At 61.7% G+C, this 26,223-nt stretch overlaps 14 protein-coding genes across 14 annotated transcripts; 7 read left to right on the plus strand and 7 right to left on the minus strand.

Moving 5' to 3' along the window:
* Positions 1-80: 80 nt before the first annotated feature.
* On the plus strand, positions 81-744 carry RHTO_00832 (peptide chain release factor class I/class II domain containing protein; the record flags this gene model as incomplete). The annotated part of the gene is made up of 2 exons (XM_016414516.1): positions 81-261; positions 338-744. 2 exons carry the CDS (start codon positions 81-83, stop codon positions 742-744), a joined length of 588 nt encoding a protein of 195 aa, XP_016273672.1.
* A 454-nt stretch (positions 745-1,198) lies between these two features.
* RHTO_00833 (acetyltransferase GNAT family) lies at positions 1,199-3,140 on the plus strand (the record flags this gene model as incomplete). Its single annotated transcript, XM_016414517.1, has 10 exons — positions 1,199-1,259; positions 1,329-1,413; positions 1,505-1,589; positions 1,646-1,706; positions 1,785-1,808; positions 1,865-2,149; positions 2,206-2,328; positions 2,384-2,402; positions 2,458-2,961; positions 3,020-3,140. The coding sequence occupies 10 exons, from the start codon at positions 1,199-1,201 to the stop codon at positions 3,138-3,140; spliced, it is 1,368 nt and encodes a 455-aa protein (XP_016273673.1).
* Positions 3,141-3,311: 171 nt separating this feature from the next.
* Positions 3,312-4,820, minus strand: RHTO_00834 (bcl-2 associated athanogene 3-like protein; the record flags this gene model as incomplete). The annotated part of the gene is made up of 2 exons (XM_016414518.1): positions 3,312-3,682; positions 3,758-4,820. The coding sequence occupies 2 exons, from the start codon at positions 4,818-4,820 to the stop codon at positions 3,312-3,314; spliced, it is 1,434 nt and encodes a 477-aa protein (XP_016273674.1).
* Positions 4,821-5,422: 602 nt separating this feature from the next.
* Positions 5,423-6,182, minus strand: RHTO_00835 (U6 snRNA-associated Sm-like protein LSm8; the record flags this gene model as incomplete). The annotated part of the gene is made up of 5 exons (XM_016414519.1): positions 5,423-5,512; positions 5,577-5,705; positions 5,772-5,812; positions 6,075-6,101; position 6,182. Coding segments are annotated over 5 exons (288 nt in total).
* A 671-nt stretch (positions 6,183-6,853) lies between these two features.
* RHTO_00836 (uncharacterized protein) lies at positions 6,854-8,787 on the plus strand (the record flags this gene model as incomplete). Its single annotated transcript, XM_016414520.1, has 5 exons — positions 6,854-7,131; positions 7,196-7,487; positions 7,541-7,771; positions 7,827-8,279; positions 8,335-8,787. 5 exons carry the CDS (start codon positions 6,854-6,856, stop codon positions 8,785-8,787), a joined length of 1,707 nt encoding a protein of 568 aa, XP_016273676.1.
* A 470-nt stretch (positions 8,788-9,257) lies between these two features.
* RHTO_00837 (E3 ubiquitin-protein ligase UBR7) lies at positions 9,258-10,780 on the plus strand (the record flags this gene model as incomplete). The annotated part of the gene is made up of 4 exons (XM_016414521.1): positions 9,258-10,325; positions 10,380-10,458; positions 10,509-10,602; positions 10,672-10,780. The coding sequence occupies 4 exons, from the start codon at positions 9,258-9,260 to the stop codon at positions 10,778-10,780; spliced, it is 1,350 nt and encodes a 449-aa protein (XP_016273677.1).
* A 355-nt stretch (positions 10,781-11,135) lies between these two features.
* Positions 11,136-12,595, plus strand: RHTO_00838 (hydroxyacylglutathione hydrolase; the record flags this gene model as incomplete). The annotated part of the gene is made up of 11 exons (XM_016414522.1): positions 11,136-11,162; positions 11,266-11,301; positions 11,380-11,525; positions 11,586-11,643; positions 11,728-11,792; positions 11,852-11,917; positions 11,984-12,121; positions 12,180-12,246; positions 12,303-12,390; positions 12,457-12,512; positions 12,584-12,595. The coding sequence occupies 11 exons, from the start codon at positions 11,136-11,138 to the stop codon at positions 12,593-12,595; spliced, it is 759 nt and encodes a 252-aa protein (XP_016273678.1).
* Positions 12,596-13,101: 506 nt separating this feature from the next.
* On the plus strand, positions 13,102-15,069 carry RHTO_00839 (MFS transporter, SP family, solute carrier family 2 (myo-inositol transporter), member 13; the record flags this gene model as incomplete). The annotated part of the gene is made up of 6 exons (XM_016414523.1): positions 13,102-13,344; positions 13,404-13,487; positions 13,545-13,604; positions 13,659-13,722; positions 13,782-14,343; positions 14,403-15,069. 6 exons carry the CDS (start codon positions 13,102-13,104, stop codon positions 15,067-15,069), a joined length of 1,680 nt encoding a protein of 559 aa, XP_016273679.1.
* A 193-nt stretch (positions 15,070-15,262) lies between these two features.
* Positions 15,263-16,728, minus strand: RHTO_00840 (glycosyltransferase family 32 protein; the record flags this gene model as incomplete). The annotated part of the gene is made up of 3 exons (XM_016414524.1): positions 15,263-15,708; positions 15,767-16,463; positions 16,534-16,728. The coding sequence occupies 3 exons, from the start codon at positions 16,726-16,728 to the stop codon at positions 15,263-15,265; spliced, it is 1,338 nt and encodes a 445-aa protein (XP_016273680.1).
* A 118-nt stretch (positions 16,729-16,846) lies between these two features.
* On the minus strand, positions 16,847-18,099 carry RHTO_00841 (4-nitrophenylphosphatase; the record flags this gene model as incomplete). Its single annotated transcript, XM_016414525.1, has 7 exons — positions 16,847-16,947; positions 17,001-17,104; positions 17,157-17,256; positions 17,309-17,519; positions 17,575-17,721; positions 17,777-17,945; positions 18,029-18,099. The coding sequence occupies 7 exons, from the start codon at positions 18,097-18,099 to the stop codon at positions 16,847-16,849; spliced, it is 903 nt and encodes a 300-aa protein (XP_016273681.1).
* Positions 18,100-18,545: 446 nt separating this feature from the next.
* RHTO_00842 (dynactin 4) lies at positions 18,546-20,594 on the minus strand (the record flags this gene model as incomplete). Its single annotated transcript, XM_016414526.1, has 4 exons — positions 18,546-19,461; positions 19,521-20,016; positions 20,087-20,283; positions 20,353-20,594. 4 exons carry the CDS (start codon positions 20,592-20,594, stop codon positions 18,546-18,548), a joined length of 1,851 nt encoding a protein of 616 aa, XP_016273682.1.
* A 314-nt stretch (positions 20,595-20,908) lies between these two features.
* Positions 20,909-21,546, minus strand: RHTO_00843 (histone H2B; the record flags this gene model as incomplete). The annotated part of the gene is made up of 4 exons (XM_016414527.1): positions 20,909-20,926; positions 20,996-21,135; positions 21,206-21,315; positions 21,398-21,546. The coding sequence occupies 4 exons, from the start codon at positions 21,544-21,546 to the stop codon at positions 20,909-20,911; spliced, it is 417 nt and encodes a 138-aa protein (XP_016273683.1).
* A 721-nt stretch (positions 21,547-22,267) lies between these two features.
* On the plus strand, positions 22,268-23,661 carry RHTO_00844 (transcription factor; the record flags this gene model as incomplete). Its single annotated transcript, XM_016414528.1, has 5 exons — positions 22,268-22,398; positions 22,522-22,580; positions 22,638-22,824; positions 22,895-23,323; positions 23,385-23,661. The coding sequence occupies 5 exons, from the start codon at positions 22,268-22,270 to the stop codon at positions 23,659-23,661; spliced, it is 1,083 nt and encodes a 360-aa protein (XP_016273684.1).
* A 242-nt stretch (positions 23,662-23,903) lies between these two features.
* Positions 23,904-25,976, minus strand: RHTO_00845 (acyl-CoA thioesteraes 11; the record flags this gene model as incomplete). The annotated part of the gene is made up of 8 exons (XM_016414529.1): positions 23,904-23,916; positions 23,976-24,121; positions 24,190-24,248; positions 24,307-24,488; positions 24,545-25,312; positions 25,365-25,532; positions 25,587-25,621; positions 25,680-25,976. The coding sequence occupies 8 exons, from the start codon at positions 25,974-25,976 to the stop codon at positions 23,904-23,906; spliced, it is 1,668 nt and encodes a 555-aa protein (XP_016273685.1).
* Positions 25,977-26,223: the final 247 nt, after the last annotated feature.

Below are 26,223 nucleotides of genomic sequence, written 5' to 3' on the forward strand. Positions count from 1 at the left end.
TGGCGGAAAGCAGCAAGTTGACTTCAGCGAGTTGGTCGCTCGCCGGCTGAGCGGTTGCTGTTGGTGCGCTGGGGCTCAGAATGCTTGCTGGCACCGCTTTGAGCTGGCCGCGCGGCTTTCGGCTGCCGCCGCTCGCTCGTCTCGCCTCGACAGTCGCGCGACCCCCCTCTCTCGCCGCGCTCAACACGCAGGATGACATGAAGCTCGCGAGGGTGTGGATCAGCGCATTCGAAAAGATGTCTGCAGAGGACTGGCCAAAGAGTGCGTTGGGGAACGCTTTCCACTCGCCTTCGCTTCGAGCTCTCTCGGGCTGACAATCTTGACATTCGCTGTGCAGACTTGACCGACATCTCGTTCACTCGTTCTTCAGGCCCTGGAGGGCAGCACGTCAACCGAACGTTCTCGAAGGCTGTCGTTCGACTCCCTCTTCCCTCGCCAACACTCCTTCCGCCATACGTAGTCGCCCATCTGCGCCGCTCGCCTCACTACTCGAATTCGCCTCCCTCTCTCCTGGTCTCCTCGTCGACCCACCGAACCCAGCAGACCAACCTAGCCGACTGCATGTCGAAACTCAAGGCGACCATCCTCGACGCAGCGAGACGGGACCTCGTCGGCGAGACGAGCGAAGCGCAGAAGGAAAAGGTCAAGGAGCTTGTCGATCGCGAGAAGCTGAGGACGGCGAAGTCGAAGAAGATGCGCAAGGAAACGAAGAGCGGGAGGGGCAAGGTCCGAGGTTGGGATTGAGGAGAATGGCTGCACTTCGAGCGAGCGAGGGGCTTCGCTGTAAGTAATTCTCATCTGTATCATCTGCGCACAACTGAATGTGTCGTGTCTCGCGCTTGCGCCACCCAGATCGACTTCCGACTGCACCTGCCGTGTTACTGTCGACCATCCGCTCCTTCGACGCCTACATCCGCGCATAGTCGCGGCGAGGCCATGGTCGAACACTCAGAAGCGGAGGCATGATCCACACCTCGTCGAAAACTACGCTCGACGTGCTAGAAGCGGACTTGAGGAAGGAGGATCTCGGCGCGGGCCTTAACCGCCCGACTGTTTTTAGGACAGGCTAGACAGCATTTATAGAAGCGCTCGCAATACACGTAGACATCGTACAGTCGCTGAGCCAGATTTCCCTCCTCCGTTCTCTCGCTCTTACATTTCGCTCGTAGCTTCGTCGAGTGCCTCGCGCCGCGCGGCGATGACACCTTTGCTCAATGAGCACCCGTCTGGACAGCCTTGCTTCGCCTGCGGCGCCCGTCGTGAGTTCCTTCCCTCCGCACATTCGATTCTCCTCAACCTCGTTGACCAGTCCGCCTCCGCCTGCGCAGCCGGCAGCAAGGCAGCAGCGAGTGAGACAATCACACTCTGTAAGCGCTGCGCCTTCGCAGACGTCCCCGTCTCGTTTTGCGACTCGTAAGCATCTTCATCAGTTTCGAGAGGAGATGGGGAAACAGCTCGAGTCGCTGGCCTCTTTGAGCTTAGCTGACCATGTTGGACCCTGCAGAAAGTGCTACGAACGCGGTAAGGAGCGGCACGAGAAGCAGAACTGCGTTGGGCAGACCAACAGGCGGATATTCCTCGACGAACCGGTGCGTCCGCCCTCGCAGATTCATTGTCCCGGTGCTGACTTATCTGTGGCATCCAGGAGAGCTGGAAACACTTCTGTACGCCCGGCTGTCGCGTTGAGATCGTGTCGCCCCGACTCCGTACGTCGGAACGCCTCCTTCCCTCTCGCAAAGTCGTCCTCTAGCCCCTTTGTGCTGCGCTGACCGCTCAACCTGCAGAGCTCCGACCCGTAGAGATTGAGGGTGAGTCAGCCGGGGCTTCTGCGGCGCACTCTGTAGCTAAGTGAACGATTTGACAGACGACAAGCGGATCTTCGCCGTCAAGAACGAACGGCTCGTCTCGTCGCAGCAACTCTACGGCGTCATCGACGACCCTAGCATCGTTCTTCCCTTCTTCACCGCCGGATACCTCGACAACAACATCCCGGCGGTCGAGTCGGAAGGCTCGCCTGTTGCTGGCCGGACACGATACGTATGGGCTATCGAACCGCGATTGAACAAGGACGGAACACGCGCGGTCGAGGCGAAGAAGGCAGAAGGAGTGAAGCACGACCTTGACGCGGACGGCTACATCGGCAACATCGGTGCGTCCTGGACGCTCTTCTCCCTGCCACACCCGCAGCTTACACTTGCGCAACAGCCGTCCAGATTCTGGTCAAACCCGGAGGTCACCGGGGTAGCGACTTCGAGCCCAAGCCTGGCGAGATTTTTTGCTACCCGAGCGAGCAGGAACTTACGACCAGCCCGTATGAGGCCGTCTTGTGTGCGTCTCCCCACTTCGCTTTTCTCCGAGTTGGCTCTGACGGTGCCTCTCGCAGTTTATGAGCTGCATCCGAAGTACCTCTTCGGTAAGCTGCTTGTCGGGCGCCGTTTTCTGACGTTGCTGTCGCAGCTTCTGGCGACAAGGGCTCATGACAGAGGCTATCAAGGCCGTCATCCCGTTCGTCTTTACAACACTCAAGCTTCCGCGCATCATCATCGACCCCGTCTCCTCGAATGAGGCGTCCCTCGCGCTCGCCGAAAAACTCGGCTTTACCAGGATCGGCGAGGTCGGCCGCAAGACTGTCTCGTTCTTCAAGCATTCGAAGCAGATCCGGTATGAGCTGACCAGGGAGCAGTGGCTCAAAGCGAAGAAGCCCAGCAAGTCGAAGGCGAAGAAGAAGCGGAAGAAGGGCGCGGCGACGGATGCCGCTGCAGAGGGTTCCGACGCGCAGGACGGACCTCGGGCTGAGGGTAAGGAGACAGAGGTGGAGGCGGAGGACAACGTCAAGGAGGGTCAGGAGGACGTGCCGAAGGGAGAAAGCGACGCAGTGGACATTGCGCAGCGAAAGAGCGAGGACGCGGCGGCAGCGAACGGCGGCGAGAGCATTCCAGTCGAAGCGCGGACGTGCCGATGGTGAATTGCAGTCTCGCCTGTCCGTCATCGTTGCGGACCTGACGAGTTGCGTCCGCAGGTGCCAAGTCCCGTCGCACCACGGCGTCCTCGAGTGTGGCGGCTGCAAATGGGCATTCTGGTGCTCGCAGCCCTGCAAGACGGCGGAGTTGACCTATCACAACGGCGCACACTACCTTTAATGCCCGGGCAAGGGCGGCAAGGTCGACGCCCATTGGTGCAGGACGCGAGCAGAGTTCAAGAAGAGATCTCGGAGGTTGGGCTACTCGTAGAAGCCATTTATGCTCAAAGCAAGATCTGGGTTCTCTCCTGAGCGGCGGAGGAGTAGTACAAGACTTCGCATGACACGACATTTAGAGATACAGCACGAACATTTCCTCATCGTCGCTCGAGCCGCTCGAATCCTCATCCTCGTCGCCGAGCACGTCGTGCATGTCCGCCCTATCCCGCTCTGCTTCCTCCATCTGGGACACCTGTTCACCGAGCTTGTGTGCGCGCAAGAGAACGTCCACGACCTCGTCGTCCGCATCGTTCGGAGGGGAAGAAGGGGAGAAGGCGTCATCATCCTCGCACTGGCGAGAGCGCGGGCGGGTAGAGCGGCGACGAGAGTGAGAAGAGGAGGCGGTCTGGGGAAGGAAGGGGATCTTAACGGTCTGAGGAGCAAGTTCGGGTTCGGGTGAGGAGAGGGAAGAGTCGGAGTCGGATGAGAGAATGAGGGTTTCGACTGGAGATGGTGGAGATGTGAGTCAGCATGGCGGAGGCGGGAAGAAGGCGAAGAAGGGTGATGCCGGCAACTCACCTTCGGCAGGTCCAGTCATCTCCTCGTCCTCCTCATCGTCCTCCGACTCGCTGCTCATCGACCCATCGTCCGCCTCCTCGTCGCTCGGAGACGACGAAGCCGACGCGCTCAGCTCCTCCCACGCCTTCTGCTTCAGACCGTCAAGTTGTGCAAGTTCCGCCTCGACCTGCTTGACAAGCTCCTTCCTCGCGCGCTTGATGGTCGAGTCGCCGTGAGATTCGATGGCGTCGAGCTTGGTAAGAAGCGAGAGGAGATACTCTTCGTAGGCAAGGAAGGGCGTGTTGGAAGAGCCGAAGGCGAGGGGAGGAGTGGGTGAGCGGGTCGAGCGATCGGCAGGCGAGGGCGAAGCCGAGAAGGTGAGGGTGGTCGGCGACACGAAAGATGCACGGTGGGAGTCGAAGTCGTTGGCGAGCGAGGAGAGGGTGCCGAGGGAGGCGGCGCGCTCGGCGGAAGTGTCGACCTCGACGGTTGAAGTGTCCGAGTCGGAGTCGGCGTGCCATGTCGACGAGTCGCCGATAGCAGAAGAGGCGTCGGCGTCGGAAGCGTCGTCGTTGTTGACGGCCGAGGCTACAGCAGCGGCGAGGTCGATCTCCTCGGGGTCGGCTACGAGGGTCGACGGAACATGGGGGCGCTGGAGGGCGACCTCGACGTACTCCTCGACGTCGGAAGCAGTGTCGTCGAGTCCTTCGTCGTCGTCGTGAGAAGCGACAGCGTCGAGGAGGTCAGGCTGGAGCTGGACGAGGACGTCGAAGAGGGCGTGCGGGCCAAGTTGGCGCTGCCTCCTAGCGTAAGCAATCTTCCTCCGCTGCTCCTCCTCCCTCCTCCTCTGTTCGCGAACGAACTCATCGCGGCGACGGCGGCGTTCAAACTCCTGGGCGAGAGCAAGTCGGTACGCGAGCTCCTGCTCCTTCTCACGACGGCAGCGTTCGACAGCCTCGGCTTGGGCGAGGGCGGCTTGACGGCGACGCTGGCGCTGCTGAGCGAGATAGTCGGGCTCGACGTCGTAGGCGGGGAGATAGACGCGGCCGAAGTCGACGAAGGTAGGAACTTGGTAGGCGAGCATTGTCGGTTGCGGCGGGGGTTTCGGAGCGGGTGTGTGTCGAAGGCGGGTGTCTTGATAGAGAGAAGGAAAGGAGGAGGGAGGAGAACGGGCGGCTTATATACCTTGTGCGTGACTTCGACGAGGACCTTCCCGAACGGTCTCGAAGGTCGTAGACGTTCCTCGCAAACGCTCGACTCGTCGAGCATGCACGACGGGCGGCATCGTTCGTCGTCGTCAGTCGGAAGAGCGAGTCGCGTTTGTACAGCGAGGCTCTGACCAGAAGCACGTCGCTCGACAGGAGGTCAACCTTGGTCGGCGGTTGTGATCCAGACCGGTTAGCGAGGAGGAGGGGCGGAAGCGAGCGAGGACGCGAGTAACAAGCTCTGTAGCGACGTTAGCAGAGTCTTTGCGTCGTAGGAAGCGAAGCGCAACGGCGCTGAAAGGGTATCGAGATGTTACAAGTCATGCGAAGTGGGTTCTGCGCCTTCGAGGTTTATCAGCAGTCGTGACAACAAGTGCGCGATCATCGAACGCACCGACATCTGTCGCGTCGTTTTCCGGCCGTCCGCGGAACCGCCCGCCAGTCTACATCCTCCCTCGCCACAAACCATTCGCACGCTGGCCTAATGTTGTACCTCGGCGATGGGCTCTGCTCGTACTGTCGAGAGGTCGATCTGCTTGTCGACATCCTCGTCAACCTCGCCTATCAGGGTCTGTGCGAGAAGGAGCGGTCAGCCGGACGGACAAATGCGTTTAGGCGGCGGACGGGGAACTGACGATGTTGTCCCCTCGGACAATGTACACTCCTAGAGGAACCTCCTCGACACCCTCATCAGACGAGAACACTCGCTCTGTGCTGCCAGACAGGATGACGTTCGTCGTTTGGTCGAATCCTCGCAACTCGCCCTGCAAACGATCCTCGTCAGCATACGCAACCCCGCGGCGCTTACTCGGGCAGGAGAAGTGACGCACCACGATGACCCGTCCATCCTGGGTGATCACGAGGACTCGCTCTGTTTTAGACAATGAGACGAAGCGAGGAGAGAGGAGAGAGGGGAGAGGGGAGGGAGGCGGAGGCGAGGTTGTGGATGCGCGCAAACGAGCAAGTGTCCTGTCAGCCTCCTGTGAGCGCCATTGCTGCCTTCCTACGCGTCCCGTCGGCTCTGCCCGTCGCTGGAAGAGCGGCAACCGGAGCGAGAGTGGGTGAGCGCGTTCAGAGTCCGCAGCCTCTTTGCGCCCTTGTGCGCGCCTGAGACGGATCGAAAGCAAACTCACTGTCGACGTAAGCCGTAAGGGCGCTCACTGCAGGGGTCGGAAGGGCGAGCGAAGTCAGTAACCTGATGAAGATGAGGAGCGGTGGTGAGCTGGCGAGTGGGACGCACTGGGAGGAGACGCGCTATATCCAGCAGCACAACCACACGCAGAACAAGCCTGGTACGAGCAGCGGCGCAGTACGAGCGAGGATGGACGACTTTGACCTCGCTCTCCTCCTCGACCACGACGGCCGATATATCACAACTCCTCGCAGGTGTGCTTACGTATGGCTTCAGAGTGTCGTCGAGACTTCAGGAGCTCGCCTATGCTGCCACAAAAGCGCGCAGAGACAAGCGCGTCCTCCTCCTCGTCTGTTTCTTCCTTTGACCGCTCATCCCGGCCTCGTGCTTGACAGGGCGGCCGTGTTATACGCCGAGGCCGTCCAATCACCAGCGCCACCTTGGCCAGTACAGCTGCGCACGCACGCCCGCTCAACGGCGATGCGCGATCCAGGACACTCCCGCCCCCTTCCGACTTCGTCGACACTGTCGGCGAGGAACTTGGCTCGAAACCCTTTCAGCGAGGATGGAGAACATGCGGAGACAGATCGAGCGCATGTTTGCGCTCCGTGATCTGCAGGCGACACGGCTTGCTCATCGCATTTCTTGTCTTTCTTTCCTGCTGCTGTGGGTCCGCGCAAGCCCGCTGGACGGGCTCGAGCTGTGTGGCTTGTGCGCGACGCACGAAGGACGACGGGTCGGCGGCGCACGGCCAGAGCTTGCGTTACTGAATACGGCAACATGTCGGACGCTCATTGCTACACCCTACCTACTCCACCAGCCGGCGCAAACCCGTACGAGTACTGGATTGCAGCGACCGAATCGGTCCAGCGAACGCGAATGAGTGACAAGATCGGGCTTGATGTCCGCCTGTCCATCCTCTGCGCCCTCCTCACCTTCGTCTTCTTCGCCGCGGTCGCCAATCTCTGCATCACAATCATTGACAGTCGGCGGAGAGGGAAGGCGCTCTTCCTGTGGAGGTTGGTAGCGCGCACGAGGGGACAGTACATCGTTGGAAAGTGAGTATCCAACTCCTCTTTCGCGCGCTTCTCTTTGATACGCAGCTCACGTCCCTTTTCACAGTCGGCAACTCCTTGAGCCCATCTTGACATTGATCACGACGCCGCTCTTCATCGCCCATGTCGCCGTCGAGTGGACCGGTACGCTCGGCTCGGGCGGCGTCGAGAGTGTCGGGGCGCTGAGAGTCACGCCGTGGACTCTGCTGTTCTTGCAGCTGTGGATCGTCAGCTGGGCGTCGCTGCAGGGCTACATCATCACAAGCGGCGAGGCCAGCAGGGGCTTGAGGTGGTTGTCGCCTCGACTTGCCAACTCGATCTTCCTCGGCGTTGGCCTCATCATGCTCGCGGGCCTAATCGTGAGTATCGCTTGTGGTTGGTTACGAAGCATTATTGACGCATCTTGTCGCAGGTCTGCGACGTCCTCGCCGCCAGAGCGGCCGTCAATCAGGACGCAGCCGTCGACCGCCTCATCGACCAACTCCGCAACCTCGCGCCCAGCTGGTCGGGAAGCATCGCGCCAGATGTGATGGGGACGCTGCAGGCGGGCTGGTCGAGGGTAATGGGCTACTCGAGCAACGTCCTCACGTACGCGCGTGCCTTGATGGCTATCTACGCCATCTCGCCGTTCTTCACTGCGCTCGTGCGTCACCCTCGTCCACTCAAATGCGAGCCCCGGCTGACTGGCCCTCCGGCAGGTCAATGCGGCTTGCATCGCTCTCCTCATCGTCGTTCGTCAGCAGATCAAGGAGAATTATCGCACTTTCGGCGTTGACACCACGCACTCCGCCCTCGTCCGCCTGCCAGAGCTTCACACCACTCCAGCAACGCTAGAGCGTCAGGAGGAGCTCATTGTCAACTTCGCTTCGCCGGCTGATACGGTCTCGGACGCGACGACGATTCAGCCGCCCGTCTCGCTCAACGTAATTCCAGCAACGCCGCGCCTCGAGAACGAATCCTCACCGTCAACGTCGAAGGAAGGATTGACATCCTTGGCGGGACACTCGATGTCGCGCTCGTCCACCTCCCGGCGCACGAAGCCCTCGCGCTCGGCAGTGCGGAGGTGGGCAGGCGAGGAGGCAAGCGGCGTCAAGGCTGTTCGGGCAAGGAACCTGCAGCTTTTGCATCGCGCCGAACTCGACCTCCTCATCGTGCGTGCTCATTTAGCTCTTCACCGAACTCTCATCTCACCACTACTCCTCGCAGACTACCCTTTCGAGCATCGCCATGGCCGTCTCCTTCAGCGGCCTCTCACTCTGGATCGTCATCGAGCTGCCGAACTTCCCCAAGATGCACAAAGCCGCGATCGAGATCACCCTCACCCTCGGCTCGTGGTTGTACGGCCTCATTGTGGGCTTGACGCTCTCGGCACACTTCTACATTGCCTACGTCAACCTTGCGCAAAAACACACGGGTGCCAACTACTCTTTGCCCGCCAGCCAACCCGTCACGCCTCTCCGCGACCCGACCGAGTATTTCGGCGCGACTTGGCTCGACGAGGCGACATCACATCGGGGCGGCGACTCCGTCGGCAATCCAGCATGGCTGTCGCCAGCGGACGCGCAAGTCAGGCCGGACCAAGACGGGCGAAAGACGCTGGTCGGGGCAGACGGGTCGACGGAGGACGAGATTAAAAGCGAGACCCGTGGTTCCGCGTAGACTGTCTATCTTATTTATCCATCGCTGCATCGCTTGTGACATCGTTCGACGCGGAAGAAGCGGTCGCTGGCTCTTCACCGAGTGTCTGCGGATTTGAGAAGAGCAGAACGCGGTCGCGACGCCTCTTTCCCTCCTCCGCTCGCTCGCTTCGCACTTGCTGCACCTTCTGCCTGCTCGTTGCCTTGCTACCGACGTGACAACGGTGCGCAGGACCCGCACGACTCGCTCTACGCCGTCACCGGGCTTCATCTCCTCCCGACCTGGTGAGTCTCACGCTCCTCGTCAACCCGTCTGGAAGGCATGAAGGGAGCGTGCACGGTTGCGAAAGATGCTGACACGATGTTCGCGCCAGCAGCTCGCCCCTCGCAGCCCGCCCATCTCACCTACTTCTCCCTCGCGTCCTCGACGCCCCCCACCTTCATCTCTTTCAACTTTCACCGCCCGTTTGAACCGAAACTTACGTCGTCGCGATGCTCAACCGCGAGGCACTCCTCTTCTCGCCGACGCGCGAGGGCGTGCCCTCGAGCGACGACTTTGTTGCGGACGACTTGATCGGCGCGCAGGAGGCCTTGGAGGCGGAAGCGCGGGAGATCATGCCGTACAAGTTCGACGCCTGCACCTACGACCTCGGCTACATCAAGCAGCCGCTCTTCGCCTGCAAAACTTGCCTCAACGACCGAGCAGTCTGCGCAGCGTGCTCCATCGCATGCCATGGCGACCACTCTCTCGTCGAACTCTTCAACCGCCGCGACTTTCGCTGCGACTGCGGCACAGAGGCGATGGGAGCGGGCTCCTTCTGCTCCATCTCGCACCGGAACGACGCACCAGCCAATACTCGCAACCGATACGACAAAAACTTCAAGGGCGTCTTCTGCTTCTGCGGCAGACCTTACGACCCCCACACTGAAGTCGAGGACATGCTGCAGTGCTTGGTCTGCGAAGACTGGCTGCACGAGTCCTGCGTCTTTGGCACGTCCGACTCCGAGCCGCCGCTCCCGCAGGACGAGTTTGACACGATGGTGTGCCAGCGGTGTATGCGCGGGAACAGCGAGGTCAGGCGGATACTCGAGCGGTATGCAGGTGTGAAAGGAACGGGCGTCATGCTCGTCGCGCCTGATGGGACGGTAACGGGGCGACTTGCGTCAGACTCGAAGGTGGCCGAGGCTGATGAGGCCGAAGGAGACGCTGTGGACGGCCAGGCGAACGCCAATGACGAGCCAGCTGCTGAGAAGCGGAGGGCAGATGCCGATGACGGCGTGGAGGAGCGGCCAGCGAAGAAGGCCAAGGTCGACTCTTCGCCTCAGCCCGCTTCGAATCCCAAACAAGCTCGTCCCGATCCGGCGACATCTGACGCGCACGAGTCGTCGGTTCGCCAGACGACCGAAATGCCGCCTGCGAGCGCCCAGCCCAGCGAGTGTCAAGCGCCTCCCCTCGTCCCGCCAGGAGAAACGCCGCTCGCCAAACTCGAAGCAGCCGGCGGTCGCTCAAACGTCTTTCTCGCCGACAATTTCACGTCGACCTGGTGCCGGTGCCGACAGGTACGAAGCGGTCCTCTGTACTGAGCGTTCCAGCCTGACTTTTCGTCTCCGCAGTGCCTACCCTCCTTCGTCAACTTCCCCTACTTGCTCGACGAAGAGGACGTATACGAGCCGCCTGAAGATCCGGACGCTCGTGAGTGTTGCGTCCGCCGCATGTAGAGTTCCCGCTGACTCTCGTGGCAGAGAAATCCACGTTCGACCTCGGAATGGACCACCTCCTCAACCGCATGCCTCGCGGCCAGGCCATCGACTCGATTCAGGCTTTCACGACACTCAGGTGAGCCAGAACTCGGCGCTCCAATACGTGAACAACGGGACTTCGGACTGACCAACTTCGGCGAAACAGTGACCGCCTGAAGGAATACCTCCGCCCTCTCGCCACGTCTGGTACGACCATCACCAAGGACCACATCGAGGGCTTTTTCGAGGCGGAGCGGGAGCGCCGTCAGGCTTGACGCCCCGTAACTTCTCCTCGTCTTTCTCTCTGTATATCACCTCGCTCGCATTCTCGCCTGTCTCTTGCCATACCCACTGCAACTTGCATTCGTCGCCCTTGATCAACAACTGGCATCGCATGCTTCGAGGCGGCGTCCATCTTCGACCTTTCCTCGTTGCCCTCCTCGCCTGCATGCTCGGTGCTCGCCTGCTTCGCTCGACCCCTCGATCCGTTCTTCCATTAGTCTCACGCTCCATCAGCTCTTCCACACCGTGCGTCCCGCTTCCCCTTCTCACCTTGACGTCGCTTGACGCCTCCACCCGCCTCAGCGCCTCGACAACGGTTGACAGACATCTCGGATCCACAGGGCCAGTATGCGTGTTGTCCCTGTACCCTGCCGTGTGGGTAGCGAACCAGTCAAATCGCTCGCTCGCTCGCTGACACTTCGTTTCCCCCACCTCCTCCCGACTTCGCGAATCGCTGGATTGGCTGCCTCCCACGCAGAGCGACAACTACGAGTACCTCATCATCGACGAGAAGGTGTGTTCGAGCTGTTCAGGCGAACCTGCTTTGCACTTGCGCTGACCCTTTCTCTCCTCCTGCTCCTCTCGCACGCAGACCAAGACGACCGCGGTTGTCGACCCCTTCGACCCGCCGAAGCTCCAGGCAGCCGCTGAGAAGGAGGGCGTCCGACTCGGACAGTTCTTGCTCACCACGCATGGCCACCACGACCATGCTGGCGGGAACGAGAAGACGACGCAGCTGTGCGTTCGGTGTCGCAATCTCGAGATGAACCCTGCTAACAGCGGGGTTGGTTTTCGCAGCTACCCGAACATCAAGGTGTACGCTGGCGGCGAGAACGTCTCGGCTGTCACTGAAGTCGTGCGTATAGCGTTCCTTTTGCGCTTCCCCTTTGCTGTCGCCTTGTCGCATGCGCAATACTGACACAGGGATTCGCGCGAACAGCTGAAAGACGGCGACAAGTTCAAGATTGGCGAGCTCGACGTTACGGCCGTGTATACTCCCTGCCAGTTCGTCCCCTCGCTCGCATCTCCGGTAGCGAGAGGCAAGCTGACCGCCTGAAACGCAGCACTCGCGACCACATCTGCTACTACATCGAGGACAAGGCAAAGAACGAGCGGGCCGTCTTCACCGGGTACTTTCCCTTGCTCTGCGACCGCGCGTCTACTCCGGAGCGCTGACGCGTCTTGTCCCCTTGCAGAGACACCCTCTTCATCAGCGGTTGCGGTCGCTTTTTCGAGGGGGAGCCGCAGGAAATGCACGTCGCCCTGAACGAGAAGCTCGCGTCGCTGCCGGACGATACGAAGGTCTACTGCGGCCACGAGTACACGACCAGCAAGTAAGCTGGCACGTTCTTTGATGGTTTCTCAGCAACTGACGAGGCTGGTGTCGCCCAGCGTTGCGTTCTCGAAGAAGGTCGACCCGGAGAACCCTGCCATCCTGAAGCTCGAGCAGTTCTGCAAGGTCCGTTTCAGCACCTTCTCCCTGCTTGTTGAATTCCGATTAAGGCCTTGACGCAGGAGAACGACGTCACGACCGGCAAGAGCACGATCGGCGACGAGAAGGAGTGGAACGTATTCATGCGCACCTCGAGCCCAGCCGTGCAGAGTGCGCATACCGGTTGCGGCGCTCCTATCCGTTTCTTCGACTTCGTTAACCGTGCTGTCCTTGCAGAGGCGACGAACACGACCGATCCGATCAAGGCGATGGGCGTCCTCCGCGAGATGAAGGTGCGTTCGCCCGGCTTCGTCATCACCTTCGCGAGGCCTGCGAATCCTGACGCTGTCGTTGTTGACCGCAGAACAAGGGTTGAAGCCATCCGTAAAGAGTCGAACCTTGCATTACAAACGACGATTAGTACCGGTTTCTATTGCGACGCGAGGCTCCTCCTCTCCGGCCACAAACACACGACCGCGCCAGCTCGCCTCCGCATCGCGCAGACAGCCAAGATTTTCGGCACACAGCTGTTGTGCGTCGCCGTGTTCCCGTGCTCTCCCCCACGCACGTCCACCGCTCGCGAGCTAACTCTCGCTTGGTGCTCTCGATGCTCCCCAACTCGCTCCTTGCGCTTGCCTGACCCTGCGCTGCTATCCTGGATCCACACACACTCGTTCACACGCAACAGCTCGTCTCACAACTCTCACCGCGGGTGCGTCGTCGTCGCGCTTCACTCGACTTGGCCGTCGCCGGACGACATCCGCCCGCTGACCTTGACATCCCCGCCTGCAGCTCCAGGAAGACCTCTGCGCCCGGTGAAAGACACCACGACTGAACACACACTCGTCATTCTCTCGTTCACACTTCACCTTGCCCTCGACCATGAGTTCCACCCCGCCCGCTCCCCTTCTCGGACCCGACAAGGCCCCGTCCGCCCGGTCCAACTCGTCCGGCGAGCTCGACTTTGACAAGCTCAACAACACGGCGACGCTCAAGCACCTTAGCCAGTCGCGTCTCGAGGTTGACGAATCGGTCGTCCGCGCCGAAGGAGAGGAGCGCACCACCTTCTTCGTCTGGTGGCTCGTAATTGCTGCCGCGACAGGCGGTCTCCTCTTCGGTTACGACGTGAGTTGCCTGTGTATATTCGAGCGTCTCAGCGGGTGCTGACGAGCTCATTCTCGCAGACCGGTGTCATCGGCGGCGCCCTCGTTCACAAGGATGTCGCTTCCGACTTGCACCGCGTCCCGCTCGGCAGCTTCGACAAGGAGGTGAGCCGTACCGAGCAGATAGCCTCGCCACAATGCTGACACACCACGATCACGCAGCTGCTTACTTCCGCTACCACCCTCGGCGCCTTGATTGCCGGCTTCTCGTCTGGCGTTCTCGTGCGTTTCCCTCTTCGTTCGCTCTGCAACAGAAGGCTGACAAGACTCATACAGGCGGACATTATCGGCCGCAAGATCGTCATCGGTCTGGCAGACGCGATCTTTATCATTGGTGCCGGTTCGTTGCCTCCTTCTCCCGCTCCCTGCCCGCTAGTCTGACTTCCTTTTCCTCGACAGTCCTTCAAGCCGTCTCTTACGGTGCAAACGCGTACTGGATCATGGCGGTCGGACGCCTGATCATCGGTTTCGGTGTCGGTCTCGCCTCGCTCGTCGTCCCGCTCTACATCGGCGAGCTCTCGCCCACATCGCTTCGCGGCCGCCTCGTCACGCTCAACGTGGTCGCCATCACCGGCGGCCAGGTCATCGCCTACTGCCTCAACCTCGCCTTCCAGAACGTCACGCACGGCTGGCGATTCATGGTCGGCCTCGGCGCCATCCCTCCCGCACTCCAGCTTCTCATGCTCATCTACCTTCCCGAATCGCCTCGCTTCCTCCTCCGCCACGACAAGCTTGAGGCGACTATTAACATCCTCCGCAAGATCTACCCCTATGCAACCGAGGAGCAGCTGCACCTCAAGGCCGATGTCATCACCAAGAGCGTCAAAGAGAATATGGGACACCGTGCGACGTTCGTGCAGACCTGGAAGCGCCTGCATCTCAACGGGCCGAACTTCCGCGCGCTTGTCGTCGCATGCGGTCTCCAAGGCATCCAGCAGCTCTGCGGTTTCAACACGCTTATGTGGGTCGCACTCCGCGTCTGCCTGCCTCTCGAGCATAGCTGACTCGTCGTCCGTGCAGGTACTACGCCCCGACTCTCTTCCAGAGCGTCGGCTTCCACAACTCGCTCGTCATCGGCCTTGTCATCTCGATTGTCAACCTGGTCTTCACCATCGTCGCCCTCTTCATCATCGACCGCGCCGGCAGGCGCAGGATCGCCTGCTCGACCGTCCCGGGCATGTGCGGCGCGCTGATCCTCGCCGCGGTCGCCTTCCACTTCCTCACTATCCACACCGGCGGCAAGTTGCCCGACAACGGTGCCGGTCTCAACGATAATTGGTCGCCTGTGGTCCTTACGGCGATGCTCGTCTACGTCGCCTTCTACGCGACGGGCATCGGCAACATCCCCTGGCAGCAGGGCGAGCTGTTCGAGATGGATGTTCGCGGCATGGGCACGGCACTCTCGACCACCTGCAACTGGGGCGGCAACCTCATCATCGGTTCGACCTTCCTCTCGCTCATCGACCGCATCACAGCCGCCGGCGCATTCGGCTTCTACGCCGGATTGTGCTTCCTCGGCTCGATCTTTGTCTTCTTCCTCTACCCCGAGACGTCCGGCCTCTCGCTCGAAGAGACGCGCGAAGTCTTCCTCACCGGCTTCGGCATCCGCAAGGCCAACCGCATGCGCAAGCAGAAGATGGCCGCGCTCGCGCAGGTCCGCGACGCAGACGACGACGCGACTGTCTAAATCTCGCTCCTCCTCCCGTAGACCCGCATCCTTAGATCCTCGTTATAGCACCTTGATCCTCGTATTTTCGCATGCCTGAGTAGCTCCACCTAATACACCGCCTGCATCAGAGGCTGTCCTTTCGTCGGGTCATCTCGGCCCAACTTTGGAGAGTGCTCGTTCTCGATGCCGATGCGATGCGATGCGATGCTCGTTACATGCCTACACCCGCTCGATACCGCTCAACCCGCTCGTTGACCGGCTTGAGGATCATCTCGTCGACCCACCCTCCCTTCGGGAACTGCTTGTCCCACCTGTTGTGCAGATGGACAGCCCACACGTTCTTGACCTTGCTCTCGACGTCCTCCCACCTTCCCTTGCCCCACCTCTTCTCCGCCCCTCGCTCGCCAAACGGGTCCGGCAGGCGGTTGTCGAGTCGACACGAGACGCCGTCGGTGAAGCAGTAGGGAAGGATCTTGAAGGGCTTGGTGCCCTGCGCTACGAGTGAGCGCCAGACTTTATGGTACAGACGCGAACCCCAGTCGACCGAGTTGCGCGCGGGAGGAGGCGAGGTCGCCATTTGGTGGAGCATCTCGCAGAGGTAGGGCGATTGGCGGTAGAAGTGCATCATGGCGCCGTTCAAGGGTTGGTAGACTTTGTCTGAGTGCGAAATCGGCGTCAGTCGATGGAAGAGGAGACAGTGAAAGACGGGACGAACCGTAGCAATCCCACTGCGTCACCCACTCGTGCTCCCCCAGCACCCGCAGATCCCTCCCCGTTAAAATCGTATCAAAATCGACCCAGATCCCTCCGACATAGTTGAGCACGAGGATCCGGACGAGGTCTCCGTCGACCCAAGCCTGCTTGTCCGCCATGTCGAGCAGCTTGTGTCCTTCCATCGGCGTACCACGCGCCAGCGCATGCTTGTCGACGGATCGGACGGAGAGGCGGTCTCCGTAGAGCTCGAGGAGGGGTCGGAGGATGGGAAGGTCGGTAAGGGCGGAAGGCTGCGGCGCGTTCGTCCAGAGGATGACCGAGGTGGTATCGCGATTCTGTGTCGCGAGTATGGAATGGAGGAGTGCTATTTGCCGGTCGGACAGAGGGAGGAGGTCGTTTCGCCAGTAGGTGTGGAAGATTGTGTGTTCAGGGAGGACCATGCCCGGAAGAGGATTTCGAGGCAAGGTCGCCGCAAAGTCGTAGCAGTCCCGGCCGAGAGGCATGTTCATGCCCGCATGAACGTCGACGAAGGCCGGGGCTCGGGCGAGAGAGGTGTTGTAGGAGGACGATGCGATTCGAGAGGGGTCGAAGCAGGAGGACGAGGCGGGGCGGACGGGAAGAATCGACTGGCGAACCCATCCGCGCGAGAAGAGCTGGATCTCGACGTGCACCTCGTACGTCCACACGAAGAACAGGACCTGCGAGAAGAGAGGAGCGTTCCCCGCTTGATCAGCTGGAGGGAACGAGGCGAGAGAGAACAGCACGCACGGCTACGACGACCAGTCCAGCAGCATAGCGCAATGTTCTCCAGCTCAGCAACGCCGTCCCAGCTCCACCCTGCCGCCGCGTGCTGTATTTCGTCCCGCCGTCGAGAAACCCGCTGAGATCACGCTTGTGCTGCTGTCGTGCGAAGGGCGTGGCTATCGAGGGACGGCTCAAGCCGATGCTGGAGCCTCCTGGCATGCTATCGCATCCGTTCGAGCGGTGTGAGCGAGGAGAGTGAGCGAGAGAAGCAGCTCGAGGCTGTGCGGACCTCTCGAGGGAGCGATGCGAACGGTATAAACTCGTCTATTGCTTCTGTCTATCGTTGTGCGAGGGCAGCCATGTCACCCAGCGCGTCTACAACATAAGTCGGGCGAGCGACGGCGCCCTCCTTCTCAAAGTCTTCCCGTTTGTCGATGCCTGCGGGCGCGGAGGGTCAGCAGCCGTCGAGGCAGGGACTTTTGGAGACGCACCAGTTAACACCATGAGCGTCGCGATCCCTCCCTGGTTGCCGAACGCGATGTCCGTGTTCAGGCGGTCTCCGACCATAATCATCTTGCTCTTGTCAAGGTGGTGCCTGCGATAGAGACTGTCAGACGATGCAGCTCGGTAGCGCAGCTGCTACGCACATCTCGACGATGCTCTCGAGCATGGGCGCCTCGGGCTTTCCCACGACGAGCGGTTCCCGCCCGAGAGCGCAGGATAAAGGAGCCACCGTCGCGCCGCCGCCTGCGGAGATGCACAGTCAGCTTGGCACCCCAGTCTCAGTGAACCGACGCACCTGGGTGTACGGTGCCGTGCGTAGGGAACGTCGAGTCGAGGTTGGTCGCCATGAAGTGGCACCCCTCGTTCTCGCGCAAGTACCGGAACGCCTTGGCGAATTTCTTGTAGTTCATGTGCATGTCGAGGCCGCACAGCACGGCGCCGACACTGGGGTCGGCGGTGATGGAGGAGAAGTCCATCAGGTCGATGAAGACGTTGTCGTCGGGGTTCTGCGAAGAGAGGGTCAGTCGCGAGCCTTTTGGCACCAGCGGGTGGAGTCCGCACCGTCCCGCCCGAGTGCTGTATGCCAACAGCATCCAGCTCGTCCTCAATTCCCTTTTCGCCGATAACATAGACCTTCTTGTCCGCCGGGAACTTGAGGACCGTCTTGAGGTAGGCGGCAGAAGCGTATGCGGACGTGAAGATCTCGTCCTGCGGGTCGAGGAGCGTGAGCAACAACCTCAAGAGATGCTGAGACTGCACTCACGACCTTGCACTCGATGCCCATCTTGTCAAACTTGCCCTTGTTGCTGGCCCGACTCTTTGTCGCGTTGTTGGTGACGAAAAAGATGCGCTTGCCCTGCTTGCGCAGGTACTGCAGCGTGTCCCCAGCCTTGCCGATCACATGGTCGCCCTCCCAGATCACGCCGTCGCAGCTGGAGAAGGAGAATCGGGAGGTGGTGCCGAAGCGAGCGATGTCAGCGGAGGGAGACGCGGGCGGGATGGGCGCAGGACAGACTCGAACAGCCAGGTGTCGTAGCGGTCGACGAGCTCCTTGTAGTCCTCGACCGACGAGAGTGTGCGAGCCATCGGAGGCGGAAGCGATGCGGAAGACGCAAGGGCGAAGGCAACGAGGTAGGAACTCAAGCTGGGCGTCGCGTCTGTACGTACTGCTGGGAGCTGCTTACAAGCAAGTCCTCGATGGTCTAGTGGTTATGATTCGGCTCTCTCACAGCCGCGAGCGGGGTTCGATTCCCCGTCGGGGAAGACACAGTACAAGCTTCTCTTTTTGCCCGTCGTCGCTGGGCAGCTCTCTGCTCTTGCTTATCAGAGTGTGAAGCTTTTCTTACGTCGAGGAAGCTGGTGCAGGAGCCGAGGCAGCGGGATCCAGGAGCCGAGGCAGCGGGATCACTCTCCCAGGAGCTCGCGCTCTCTCTCGACCCGCTCACTTGCCATCCGCTGACCTCCAAGCTTATAGGCGTATCGAGTGCTCGACGTTGCGCTTGCGACTTGCAACGACTGCGCAACCCGACTGCTCACGCCGCACTCCCGCTACTGACCGCCATCGACCTCCTTGGCTCCGTCGCGGGGCGGGGCACGACCGTTCCGAGCGGCACGAGGGTCCAGAACGAGAACGTCTTGACGTCTTGCGCCTTGCTGCCGCCTTTTTGCGGACTCTTGGTCGGAGAGGGAGGGACAGCGTCGTCGGCTTGGTAGACGTACGTGACGAGCATGTTGGCCTGTGAGATGAGGCGGTCAGCGAGGGAAAGGAGGTGTGAGGTAGAGGGTACACGCCCGCGCAAGGGACCGACGGCGTCCTTGGCTATCGCGACGTCCATCGCAATCGTCGTCCGGTTCATCTTGCGCTCGACGATCCCTGGCCCGCCCCTCCCCTTGCGCTTCGTCGGACTCGCCCTCCCATCTCCCTCCTCGCCACCCGCATCCTCCTCGTCCTCCTGATCCTCATACTCCCAATCCTCCGCATAGGCCGCAATCGGAAAAGTCGGTGAAGGCAGGTTGACAGCGAATGGCGGAGGCGGGGGTTGCTGCCCCTCTTCGACGGGCTTGTTCGCACCTGGTCGTGCGACGGCGAGGCGGACGTGGATTGGCTCGTAGAGGGGGTTTGTGAAGCTCAGCTCGAAGGTATACGTTCGACCTGGTCGGAGAGGCTCTTCATCGCCCGCTCCACTCCCGTCGTCTCGTCCTGCACCGGTCCGCGCAGTCCTCCTGAGCCCCGACGCAGTCCCCGCCGCGATGGCCGACAAGCGTGACCCAATCGACGCAGGCAGCCGTCGCTGGATCGAGATGGACGGGAGGTAGTTCGCCGCGACGAGCTTGATCTTGTATCGCGTTGAGGAGGACTTCTGTTCCGGCTTGATCAGGATGTGCATGCAGACTGGGCAGCGCTTGGAGAGTTTCGCTTGGAGAGGAGTGCGGAGTGGGCGAAGTTCGCTGCGGGTCAGAGGACATCAGCTGGCGAGCCGACCCGGGGAACGGCATCGGCCGCGTACCTCGAGAATACAGGCGGCTGCCACCCGGCAGTCCACCGCCGATCCAAACTCGCAATCTCCTCGAAATTCGTCATCTCCCTCATCCTCGCAACCACCTCCGCATCCCTGTCCACCGCCTTTCCCTTACTCGCCGCCCTCGTCCTGTGGTTCTCCTTCTCGCTTCCCGGCCCTCCACCGCGCGAGGGGTACAGACTCGAGTACCGCTCGAGTTCGTCGGCCGCTTGTCCCGCATCGCCTCCTCCTCCTCGGGCGCGACTACCCGTCCCGAACAGCGATCCACTCCCGCCATACCTCGTTCCCAGTCCAGGTACGTCCCTGAACAGCTGAGCCGAGGCGGCACTCAGAACGGCGGATGAGGAGGAAGCGCCGGCTGCGTGGGTGTGGGCGGACGACGTAGATTGCGCTTGGGAGCGGCGGAGAAAGGGTTCGAGGTGGTCTTTGATGTGGTCGAACTCGAGGAGGTCGGCCGTTGGTTCCTCGGCTTTCTGCAGCTGGACTGTGGGACGTCGGGAAGCGAGGTCAGCTGGAAACCACTCCGAGAGGGGCGAATGGCGCTCGGAACGCACGCGCGAGTCCCGTCGGCTTCTCAAACTCGATCCCAACCTCCTTCGAGTCCCATCGACAGAATGTGCACGTGAGAAAGTAGGGCGGTTCGCCGACGCTCGCTGCAGCCGTGTTGAGAGGGAGGGACGGAGCGGGGTCGGATGCGACGACTGAGAGGGTGTGGTCGCATTGTGGGCACTGGAAGCAGTTGCGTGCGCATCTGTCGAGTGAGAGCCTAGTCAGCTCTCCTCCCGCACAGCTCGCCTCGAGGAGGATGAGGGGACCGCACCTGTTCTTCTCGCCTCGCACGCTGGCGCTCGGGACCTCGAACAAGCAGTTGGGGCAATAGTAGCAAGCGACCTCGCACGCCGCGCACGAGTTGCAGCGCACGGCGTCGCAGTCCTCGCAGAACAAGAGGTCCGAGAGCGAGTGGTGTTGGAAGAACGCGAGGGGCGGGTCAGACGGCGGTGGGCGCGAGACGGAGAAGGGCGCGGTGCAGGAGCAGTGAATGAGCGCTTCGTGTGTGCTCATGGCCAGCTGGCGACCCTTTCGAGCGAGAGGAAGGAGCGCAAGCTGATGAAGCGGGTCGCGGCGCGGGGACGAGGCGAAGTTGAGAGGTCGTCGGTGTGAACGAACAAGGGCGTCGTGTGGCTTGTGAACATTGCGGGAGTGAGGTGCCGGCAAGTAGGAGGCAGCACGAGGCGCCAGGCGTCGGATGAGACTAGTCTCTCCGAGGCGAAGCAAGGAGAACGGTGACAACAGGAAGAGGTAGACTTCAAGCGACTTCGGGACTACTCAAGCGAGAAAGGAGAGGAAGCGAAGCGAGGAGGCGTGGTGAGCGACCCTCACTTGTTGCTCGAGAACTGCGTGAGGAGGCCGGAAGGGAAGGTCAGCCCAAGTCGAGGAAACAACCCGCTTCTCCTCCGACTCACCTTCGTGACGGCTTTGGTGCCCTCCGAGATGGCGTGCTTCGAGAGCTCTCCGGGGAGGATGAGGCGGACGGCCGTCTGGATCTCGCGCGACGAGATGGTCGCCTTCTTGTTGTACTGGGCGAGCTTCGACGCCTCGGTGGCTGCGCGAGCAGGGCGGACAGTCGGGTCAGCTCAAGAGTCCAGGAACAGAGAGCAAGGACGCAGACACACCGATGCGCTCAAAGATGTCGTTGACGAACGAGTTGAGGATGAGCATCGCCTTGTTCGAGATGCCCGTGTCGGGGTGGACCTGCTTGAGGACCTTGTAGATGTACGAGGAGCTGTGCGTGGCCAGGCGAGGTGCACGGAGAAGTCAGCGACGCAGGACTGCCGCCAGCGCGAGCGGGAGGACGCGGTACGCACTAGGTCTCCTTGCGAGTCCTCTTGCGCTTCTTCTTCTCACCTCCGTCGGTGCTCTTGATGGCCTTCTTGGCCGTCTTCTGCGGCGCCTTGCCGCCCGTCGCTCCGGCGGACGAGGCAGGACCCTTGGAAGCGGTACTCTTGTGGGCCATCGTGGATCGAGGTGAGAGTCTGCGGACGAGGCGAGCGGGGTCAGCTGCGCGTCAGACGCGTCGAGTGAGGGCGACTCGCTGTGTGTGAGGTGCGCGGGTGACGAGGTCGAGCTGGGAGGTGGGTGGGGACGACAGGAGTCAGCGTCGAACGGCGGCGCCGGCGACCGGGCGCGCGTGGGACTGGTCCTGGGTGGCTGCTACGGTGCTTGAGGGTGCTTCAGCACGCGCACGCACCTGTCTGCGACGAGTTGTCGAGTGCGAGTGAGGTGAAGGAGGGAGAGAAGCGAAGGGGGCCAGTGCGACGGGTCGACCACCCAGCTCAAGCGCGTAGACGGCCAGCGGGGCTTGCTAGACAGGCTTTTGAGCGTGTGAACCCGTCAGACACGCTCACTTGGCGCGAACGAGGCGGTTGCGAGCTGTCGAGGCGATGTCACTTCCTCCCAGGTTGGCTTCGTCCCGCTCGCCCTCACACCGTCCGCTCAACCGCTCAGCGAGGCTTGCCGCTGAGCTGAATTCACTCTGTGGGACATCTGCGACTCCCTCGGTCTCCCTCCCGCCCCTTCACGACGATCCAGCTGTCTCTCCGCGGTTGACGAGCAATCACGCTGGTCTCGACGATGCTCTGCCTCATTCCTCTCCCTCTTTCTGAACCCTCGCTCGCTCGCTACCGCTCTCTTTTGACGTCTGAACGACACTGCCGACGCGACCGCCCCGCCCAGCGATGGCGGCAGCTGCGCTCTGCACTTCGCCCGGAGATTGTGAGGCGCACGACTGCTGGCCGCGAGATGGCCCGGTGCAGTTGCGGCAGGGTACGACGAGCGTGAGGAAGAACCGTCCGGCGGCTTGCGAGGAGTGCGTCCCGTCTCTATCTGCGTAGCGAGCGCGAGGGAGGAGGGAGACTTCGACCCGTCAAGAAGCAGGATGCTGTCACCTTTGTCAGCTGCTATACTGACCTCTCCCTGCTCCTTGTCGCAGATGTAGACGACGTCGCGTACGCTGCTCGGCGTTCGAGACGGGGCCTCCTTGCGACGCCTGTACGTCCGTTCCTCCTCTCCGTCCGACTCTCGCCCGCTTACCCTCCCCTCTCACAGGCTGTCGACACGGGACAACATGCACCATTGGCACCGTCAAGTACGCACACGACGCAAGCTCGCCAACGCAAATCTACACCCCGGTTCTCCCTCCTCCCGCTCCTCCCGCCTCGACACCGTCTCACTCTCCCACCTCGCACGTCCAGCTCAATCTCAGCGTACTCAACAGCGCGCTCGAGTCCTCCAAGTGCGTCCTCATTCGCCGGCGAGCAGGAAGAACGAAAAAAGCGACTGACCTTCCTAACTCGTTTTCGCAGACCTCGTCCACCTCCCCTCGTCTGGGAGAGCCCGAGCGAGCACATCCAGAAGGGCGCCCCAACGACTCGGTCGAAGCAGAAGGCGGTCGAGGAGAAGGATGATTGCGGGAAGGTCGAGGAGCGGGGGTCGGTCGCTCCGCCGCCGAAACGCCCTCGTCCAGCCACGAAGACGGGGCAAGGCGTCGTCCAGGTTGCGCACGACGTGAATCACTCCGACATCAAGACGAAGAAGGCGCCTTGTCGGATCAAGCACAAGCGTCTCGCCAGGAGCGAACCTGCCCGTCCCGCAAGACACTTCCCAATTCCGCCTTCGTCCGTCGACAACCCGCCACAGCTCGTCGCCTACTCGTCACAATCGAAGTCGCTCCTCGCCTTGTCGGCGTGGAAGAGGCAGGGGCGCCAGGCTGACGCTGACTTCGACCTTCCCCAGTTCGTCCTCCCCGTCCTGCGTCTCGCGAGCTATTCCTGACGCCGGCTTCGTCCGTCGCAGGTCCTCCCGCTACCCTCTTTCCGCCATCCGTGACGAGCCCAACTTCCGCCCTCCCTGCTCCTCGCCCTCATCCGCCTCCGCACCATCCCTCACACCCACCTTCCGCTCCTTCACCGCGGCGTCGCCCGCGCTCCGCTTCAATCCCACCGCCTCGTCTAGAGCCACCGCCTCAACATCCATCTCGAGCCGGACGAGCGACTTCGGGTTCCGTCAGCCCCACCACCGCAACGGCGAGAGCAGCACGACCAGCATTTCCGAGACGCCGCAGTGCGCCTAGACTCGACTCCCTGACCCGCATCCTCAGCATAGCCAGCCTCAGCCTCAGCATCAACAGACACTCCTTCTCTTCCCTCCTTCCGACTGCTTCGCTATATCGCCGCGCCTGCCGCCTCGCATACCTTATTTTGACCGCGTTCGTTCGTCCAGCGTCCAGGATTGTCGTAGCATCCAGTCCGAGTCCGAAGCATCGAGATAGCACAATGTATGTAATGCATCGAGCTGTATCCTGCACCACCAAGTTCATGCATAGACCCTGGCCGCCGCAAGCTCGTCAGCCTCGAGCGAAGTCGAGGGCGAAAAGTCGAGACGCACCTCTGCAGTATCCGCTTATCGAGCAACCTGTCGTCCCTGCGCTTTTGCGCGAGCGAGGCAAGTTCGGTGACGGGACCGGAGGGAGGCAGCTCGACGTGTCGGAGGACGCCTTTGAGCGGGCGGCCGGAGGAGGGGTCCATGGCGACCTGTCCCGGCGCGTCCGATACGGGTCAGACGGCTTAAAGCAAGGAGAGGAAGGAGAAGGAGAGCGCACGAGCGTGAAGAAGGATTCGGAGACCTCGCGGATTTTCGGGCTGGGCGAATTGCGATCCTCTGCCCGACGAGAAGGATCTCGTCAGCTTCGCCCCCACAAGTGCAAATCGACACGCACCGCAAGTAACGACAGCCGCCACCTCAAGCGACGAATCAAAGACCTTGATCACCGCCGCCCTAACATAGACGACCTCGCCCGGCTGGACGGCCGTCTTGAACGTCAACGAGTCGATGGCGGCGCTTGACCAGGATGCGGTAGGGTAGACGCGGCGAGCGGCGATGGTGGAGACTTCTTCGACCCTGTGCGGAGCGGCAGTCAGTTTTGCCGGGGAGCGGGAAAGAGCGCCAGGACGGACCAGCGCATCAGGGTCCCGCCGAACAAGATCGACTTTGAGTTGCAATGCTGTGGCCTGACGATCCACAAGCCCATCGACAGCGTCGCCTCGAACGGGACGGACGAGACGATCGAGGCGGCGGCCTGTACGTGCGGGTCGAGCGAGACGCGCGTCGTATGCCCCGCCGCACGGTCGATGTCTTCGTCCGTCGCGAGCGAGATCTTGTGCCACCCGCCGTGGCCCTTCGCGAGTACCGCCCGGTCGACAAGCGCCTTCTTGACGCGGACAGGCTCGACGAATCCCTCAATCTCGCCAATAATCTCGTCGCCGTCGACTCGGACATCCGACTCGCCCCGCATGAACATCTCACTCAACAACTCGACCTGCAACTGACCCAACAACGCCGCGCGGTCCGCGAATTGCTCGTCCACAGCCGCTGCAGCGCCCTGCCTCGACTCGCGCTCGATTGCGTAGACCTGCTCGCGGAACGCAGAGTTTCGCCGGTCGTTCTCCTTCGCTTGTTTGATGCGGTGCGCGCGACGACGGCCTGCGAGGAGGTAGCGTTTCTGTTCGAGGAGGGAGGAGGGCTTGAGTTCGGGGAGTTGGGCGCGGCGGGGTTTGGGCGGGCGAGTGAGGCCGATGGCGTCGGTCAAGGACAGGAAGGAGCCGGGAGGAGGCGGTGGAGAGGGCTTGGCGACGAAGGTGAGGTACGCGTGCGAGCAGTACGTTTCGGGGCCGAGCGGGTCGGTGCGGGATTGGCGCATTACTCGAACGCCAATCTCCATCGAGCTGCGACGTAGATCAGTACGAGTGTGCACAATGATAGCACGACGAGACGCACCTCCCCCAAGCCCTGTTGACCGCACTCGAGAGCGAGATCACGTCTCCGACCCGAATCTCCTCGAGGAAGATAACGCGATCCGCGCTGATGGTCAAGCAAGGACCGCCTGCGTGCTTGGCTGCAACGAGACCTGCCGAGACGTCGATAAGTTTGAGGAGCTCGCCGCCACTGTGAGCGAGTCGGGTCAGTCGAGCTGGAGAAGGAGGAAAAGGGATGACCGACTAGACGCGACCGTGCTCGTCGCATTCAGCCGGCAACTGCGTTCCAAGGTTCGTAAGCATGCAGTGGGTTTGCTGTCAGAGAAGGGGAGCGCACCATCTTGTAGCGATAGACGACTGAACTCTTCGAAGCGTCTTTCGGCGCCTGCGGCTTCGCTTCATGCCTCCTCAGTCGAGCCACGTGCTTCGTCCTGACCCCGTATGCCAGCGCACTTGAGCACAGCGCGAGCGCACTCGTCCATATCCAGCCTTCCCGTCGTCCCTGCCAGAGAACCGATGCGAGGAGAGCGGCGAGGAAGGGGAGGTCAAGCGCGGCCGGGAGCGAAGTGCCGCTTGTTCTGCATTGTCGGACTAGTAGCGCCCACTGCAATGCCAGCACGAGCCAGAAGAGCATTGTCGCGGGAGGTGGGGAGAGCAAGAGGAGCGGGCGAAGGTTGTGGGAGGACGCTGCGGTCGAGCTCGCTCGAGTGGACTGTGCGATGCCGACCTTGCGTGGCTGACCGTGACTGCTACCGGCACGAGCATCCAGCCCAACCGTTGCGGATGCCTGCCCCGTTCTGCTCGACCTCATCGCTTTGCGGCGGACAGCGGGTCGAATGCGGCGACAACGGCTCAGGGAGATGCAGGCCCTTCTTAGCAAG

This window comes from Rhodotorula toruloides (assembly GCF_000320785.1).
Source record: "Rhodotorula toruloides NP11 unplaced genomic scaffold Scaffold10, whole genome shotgun sequence".
NCBI lineage: Eukaryota > Fungi > Basidiomycota > Microbotryomycetes > Sporidiobolales > Sporidiobolaceae > Rhodotorula > Rhodotorula toruloides.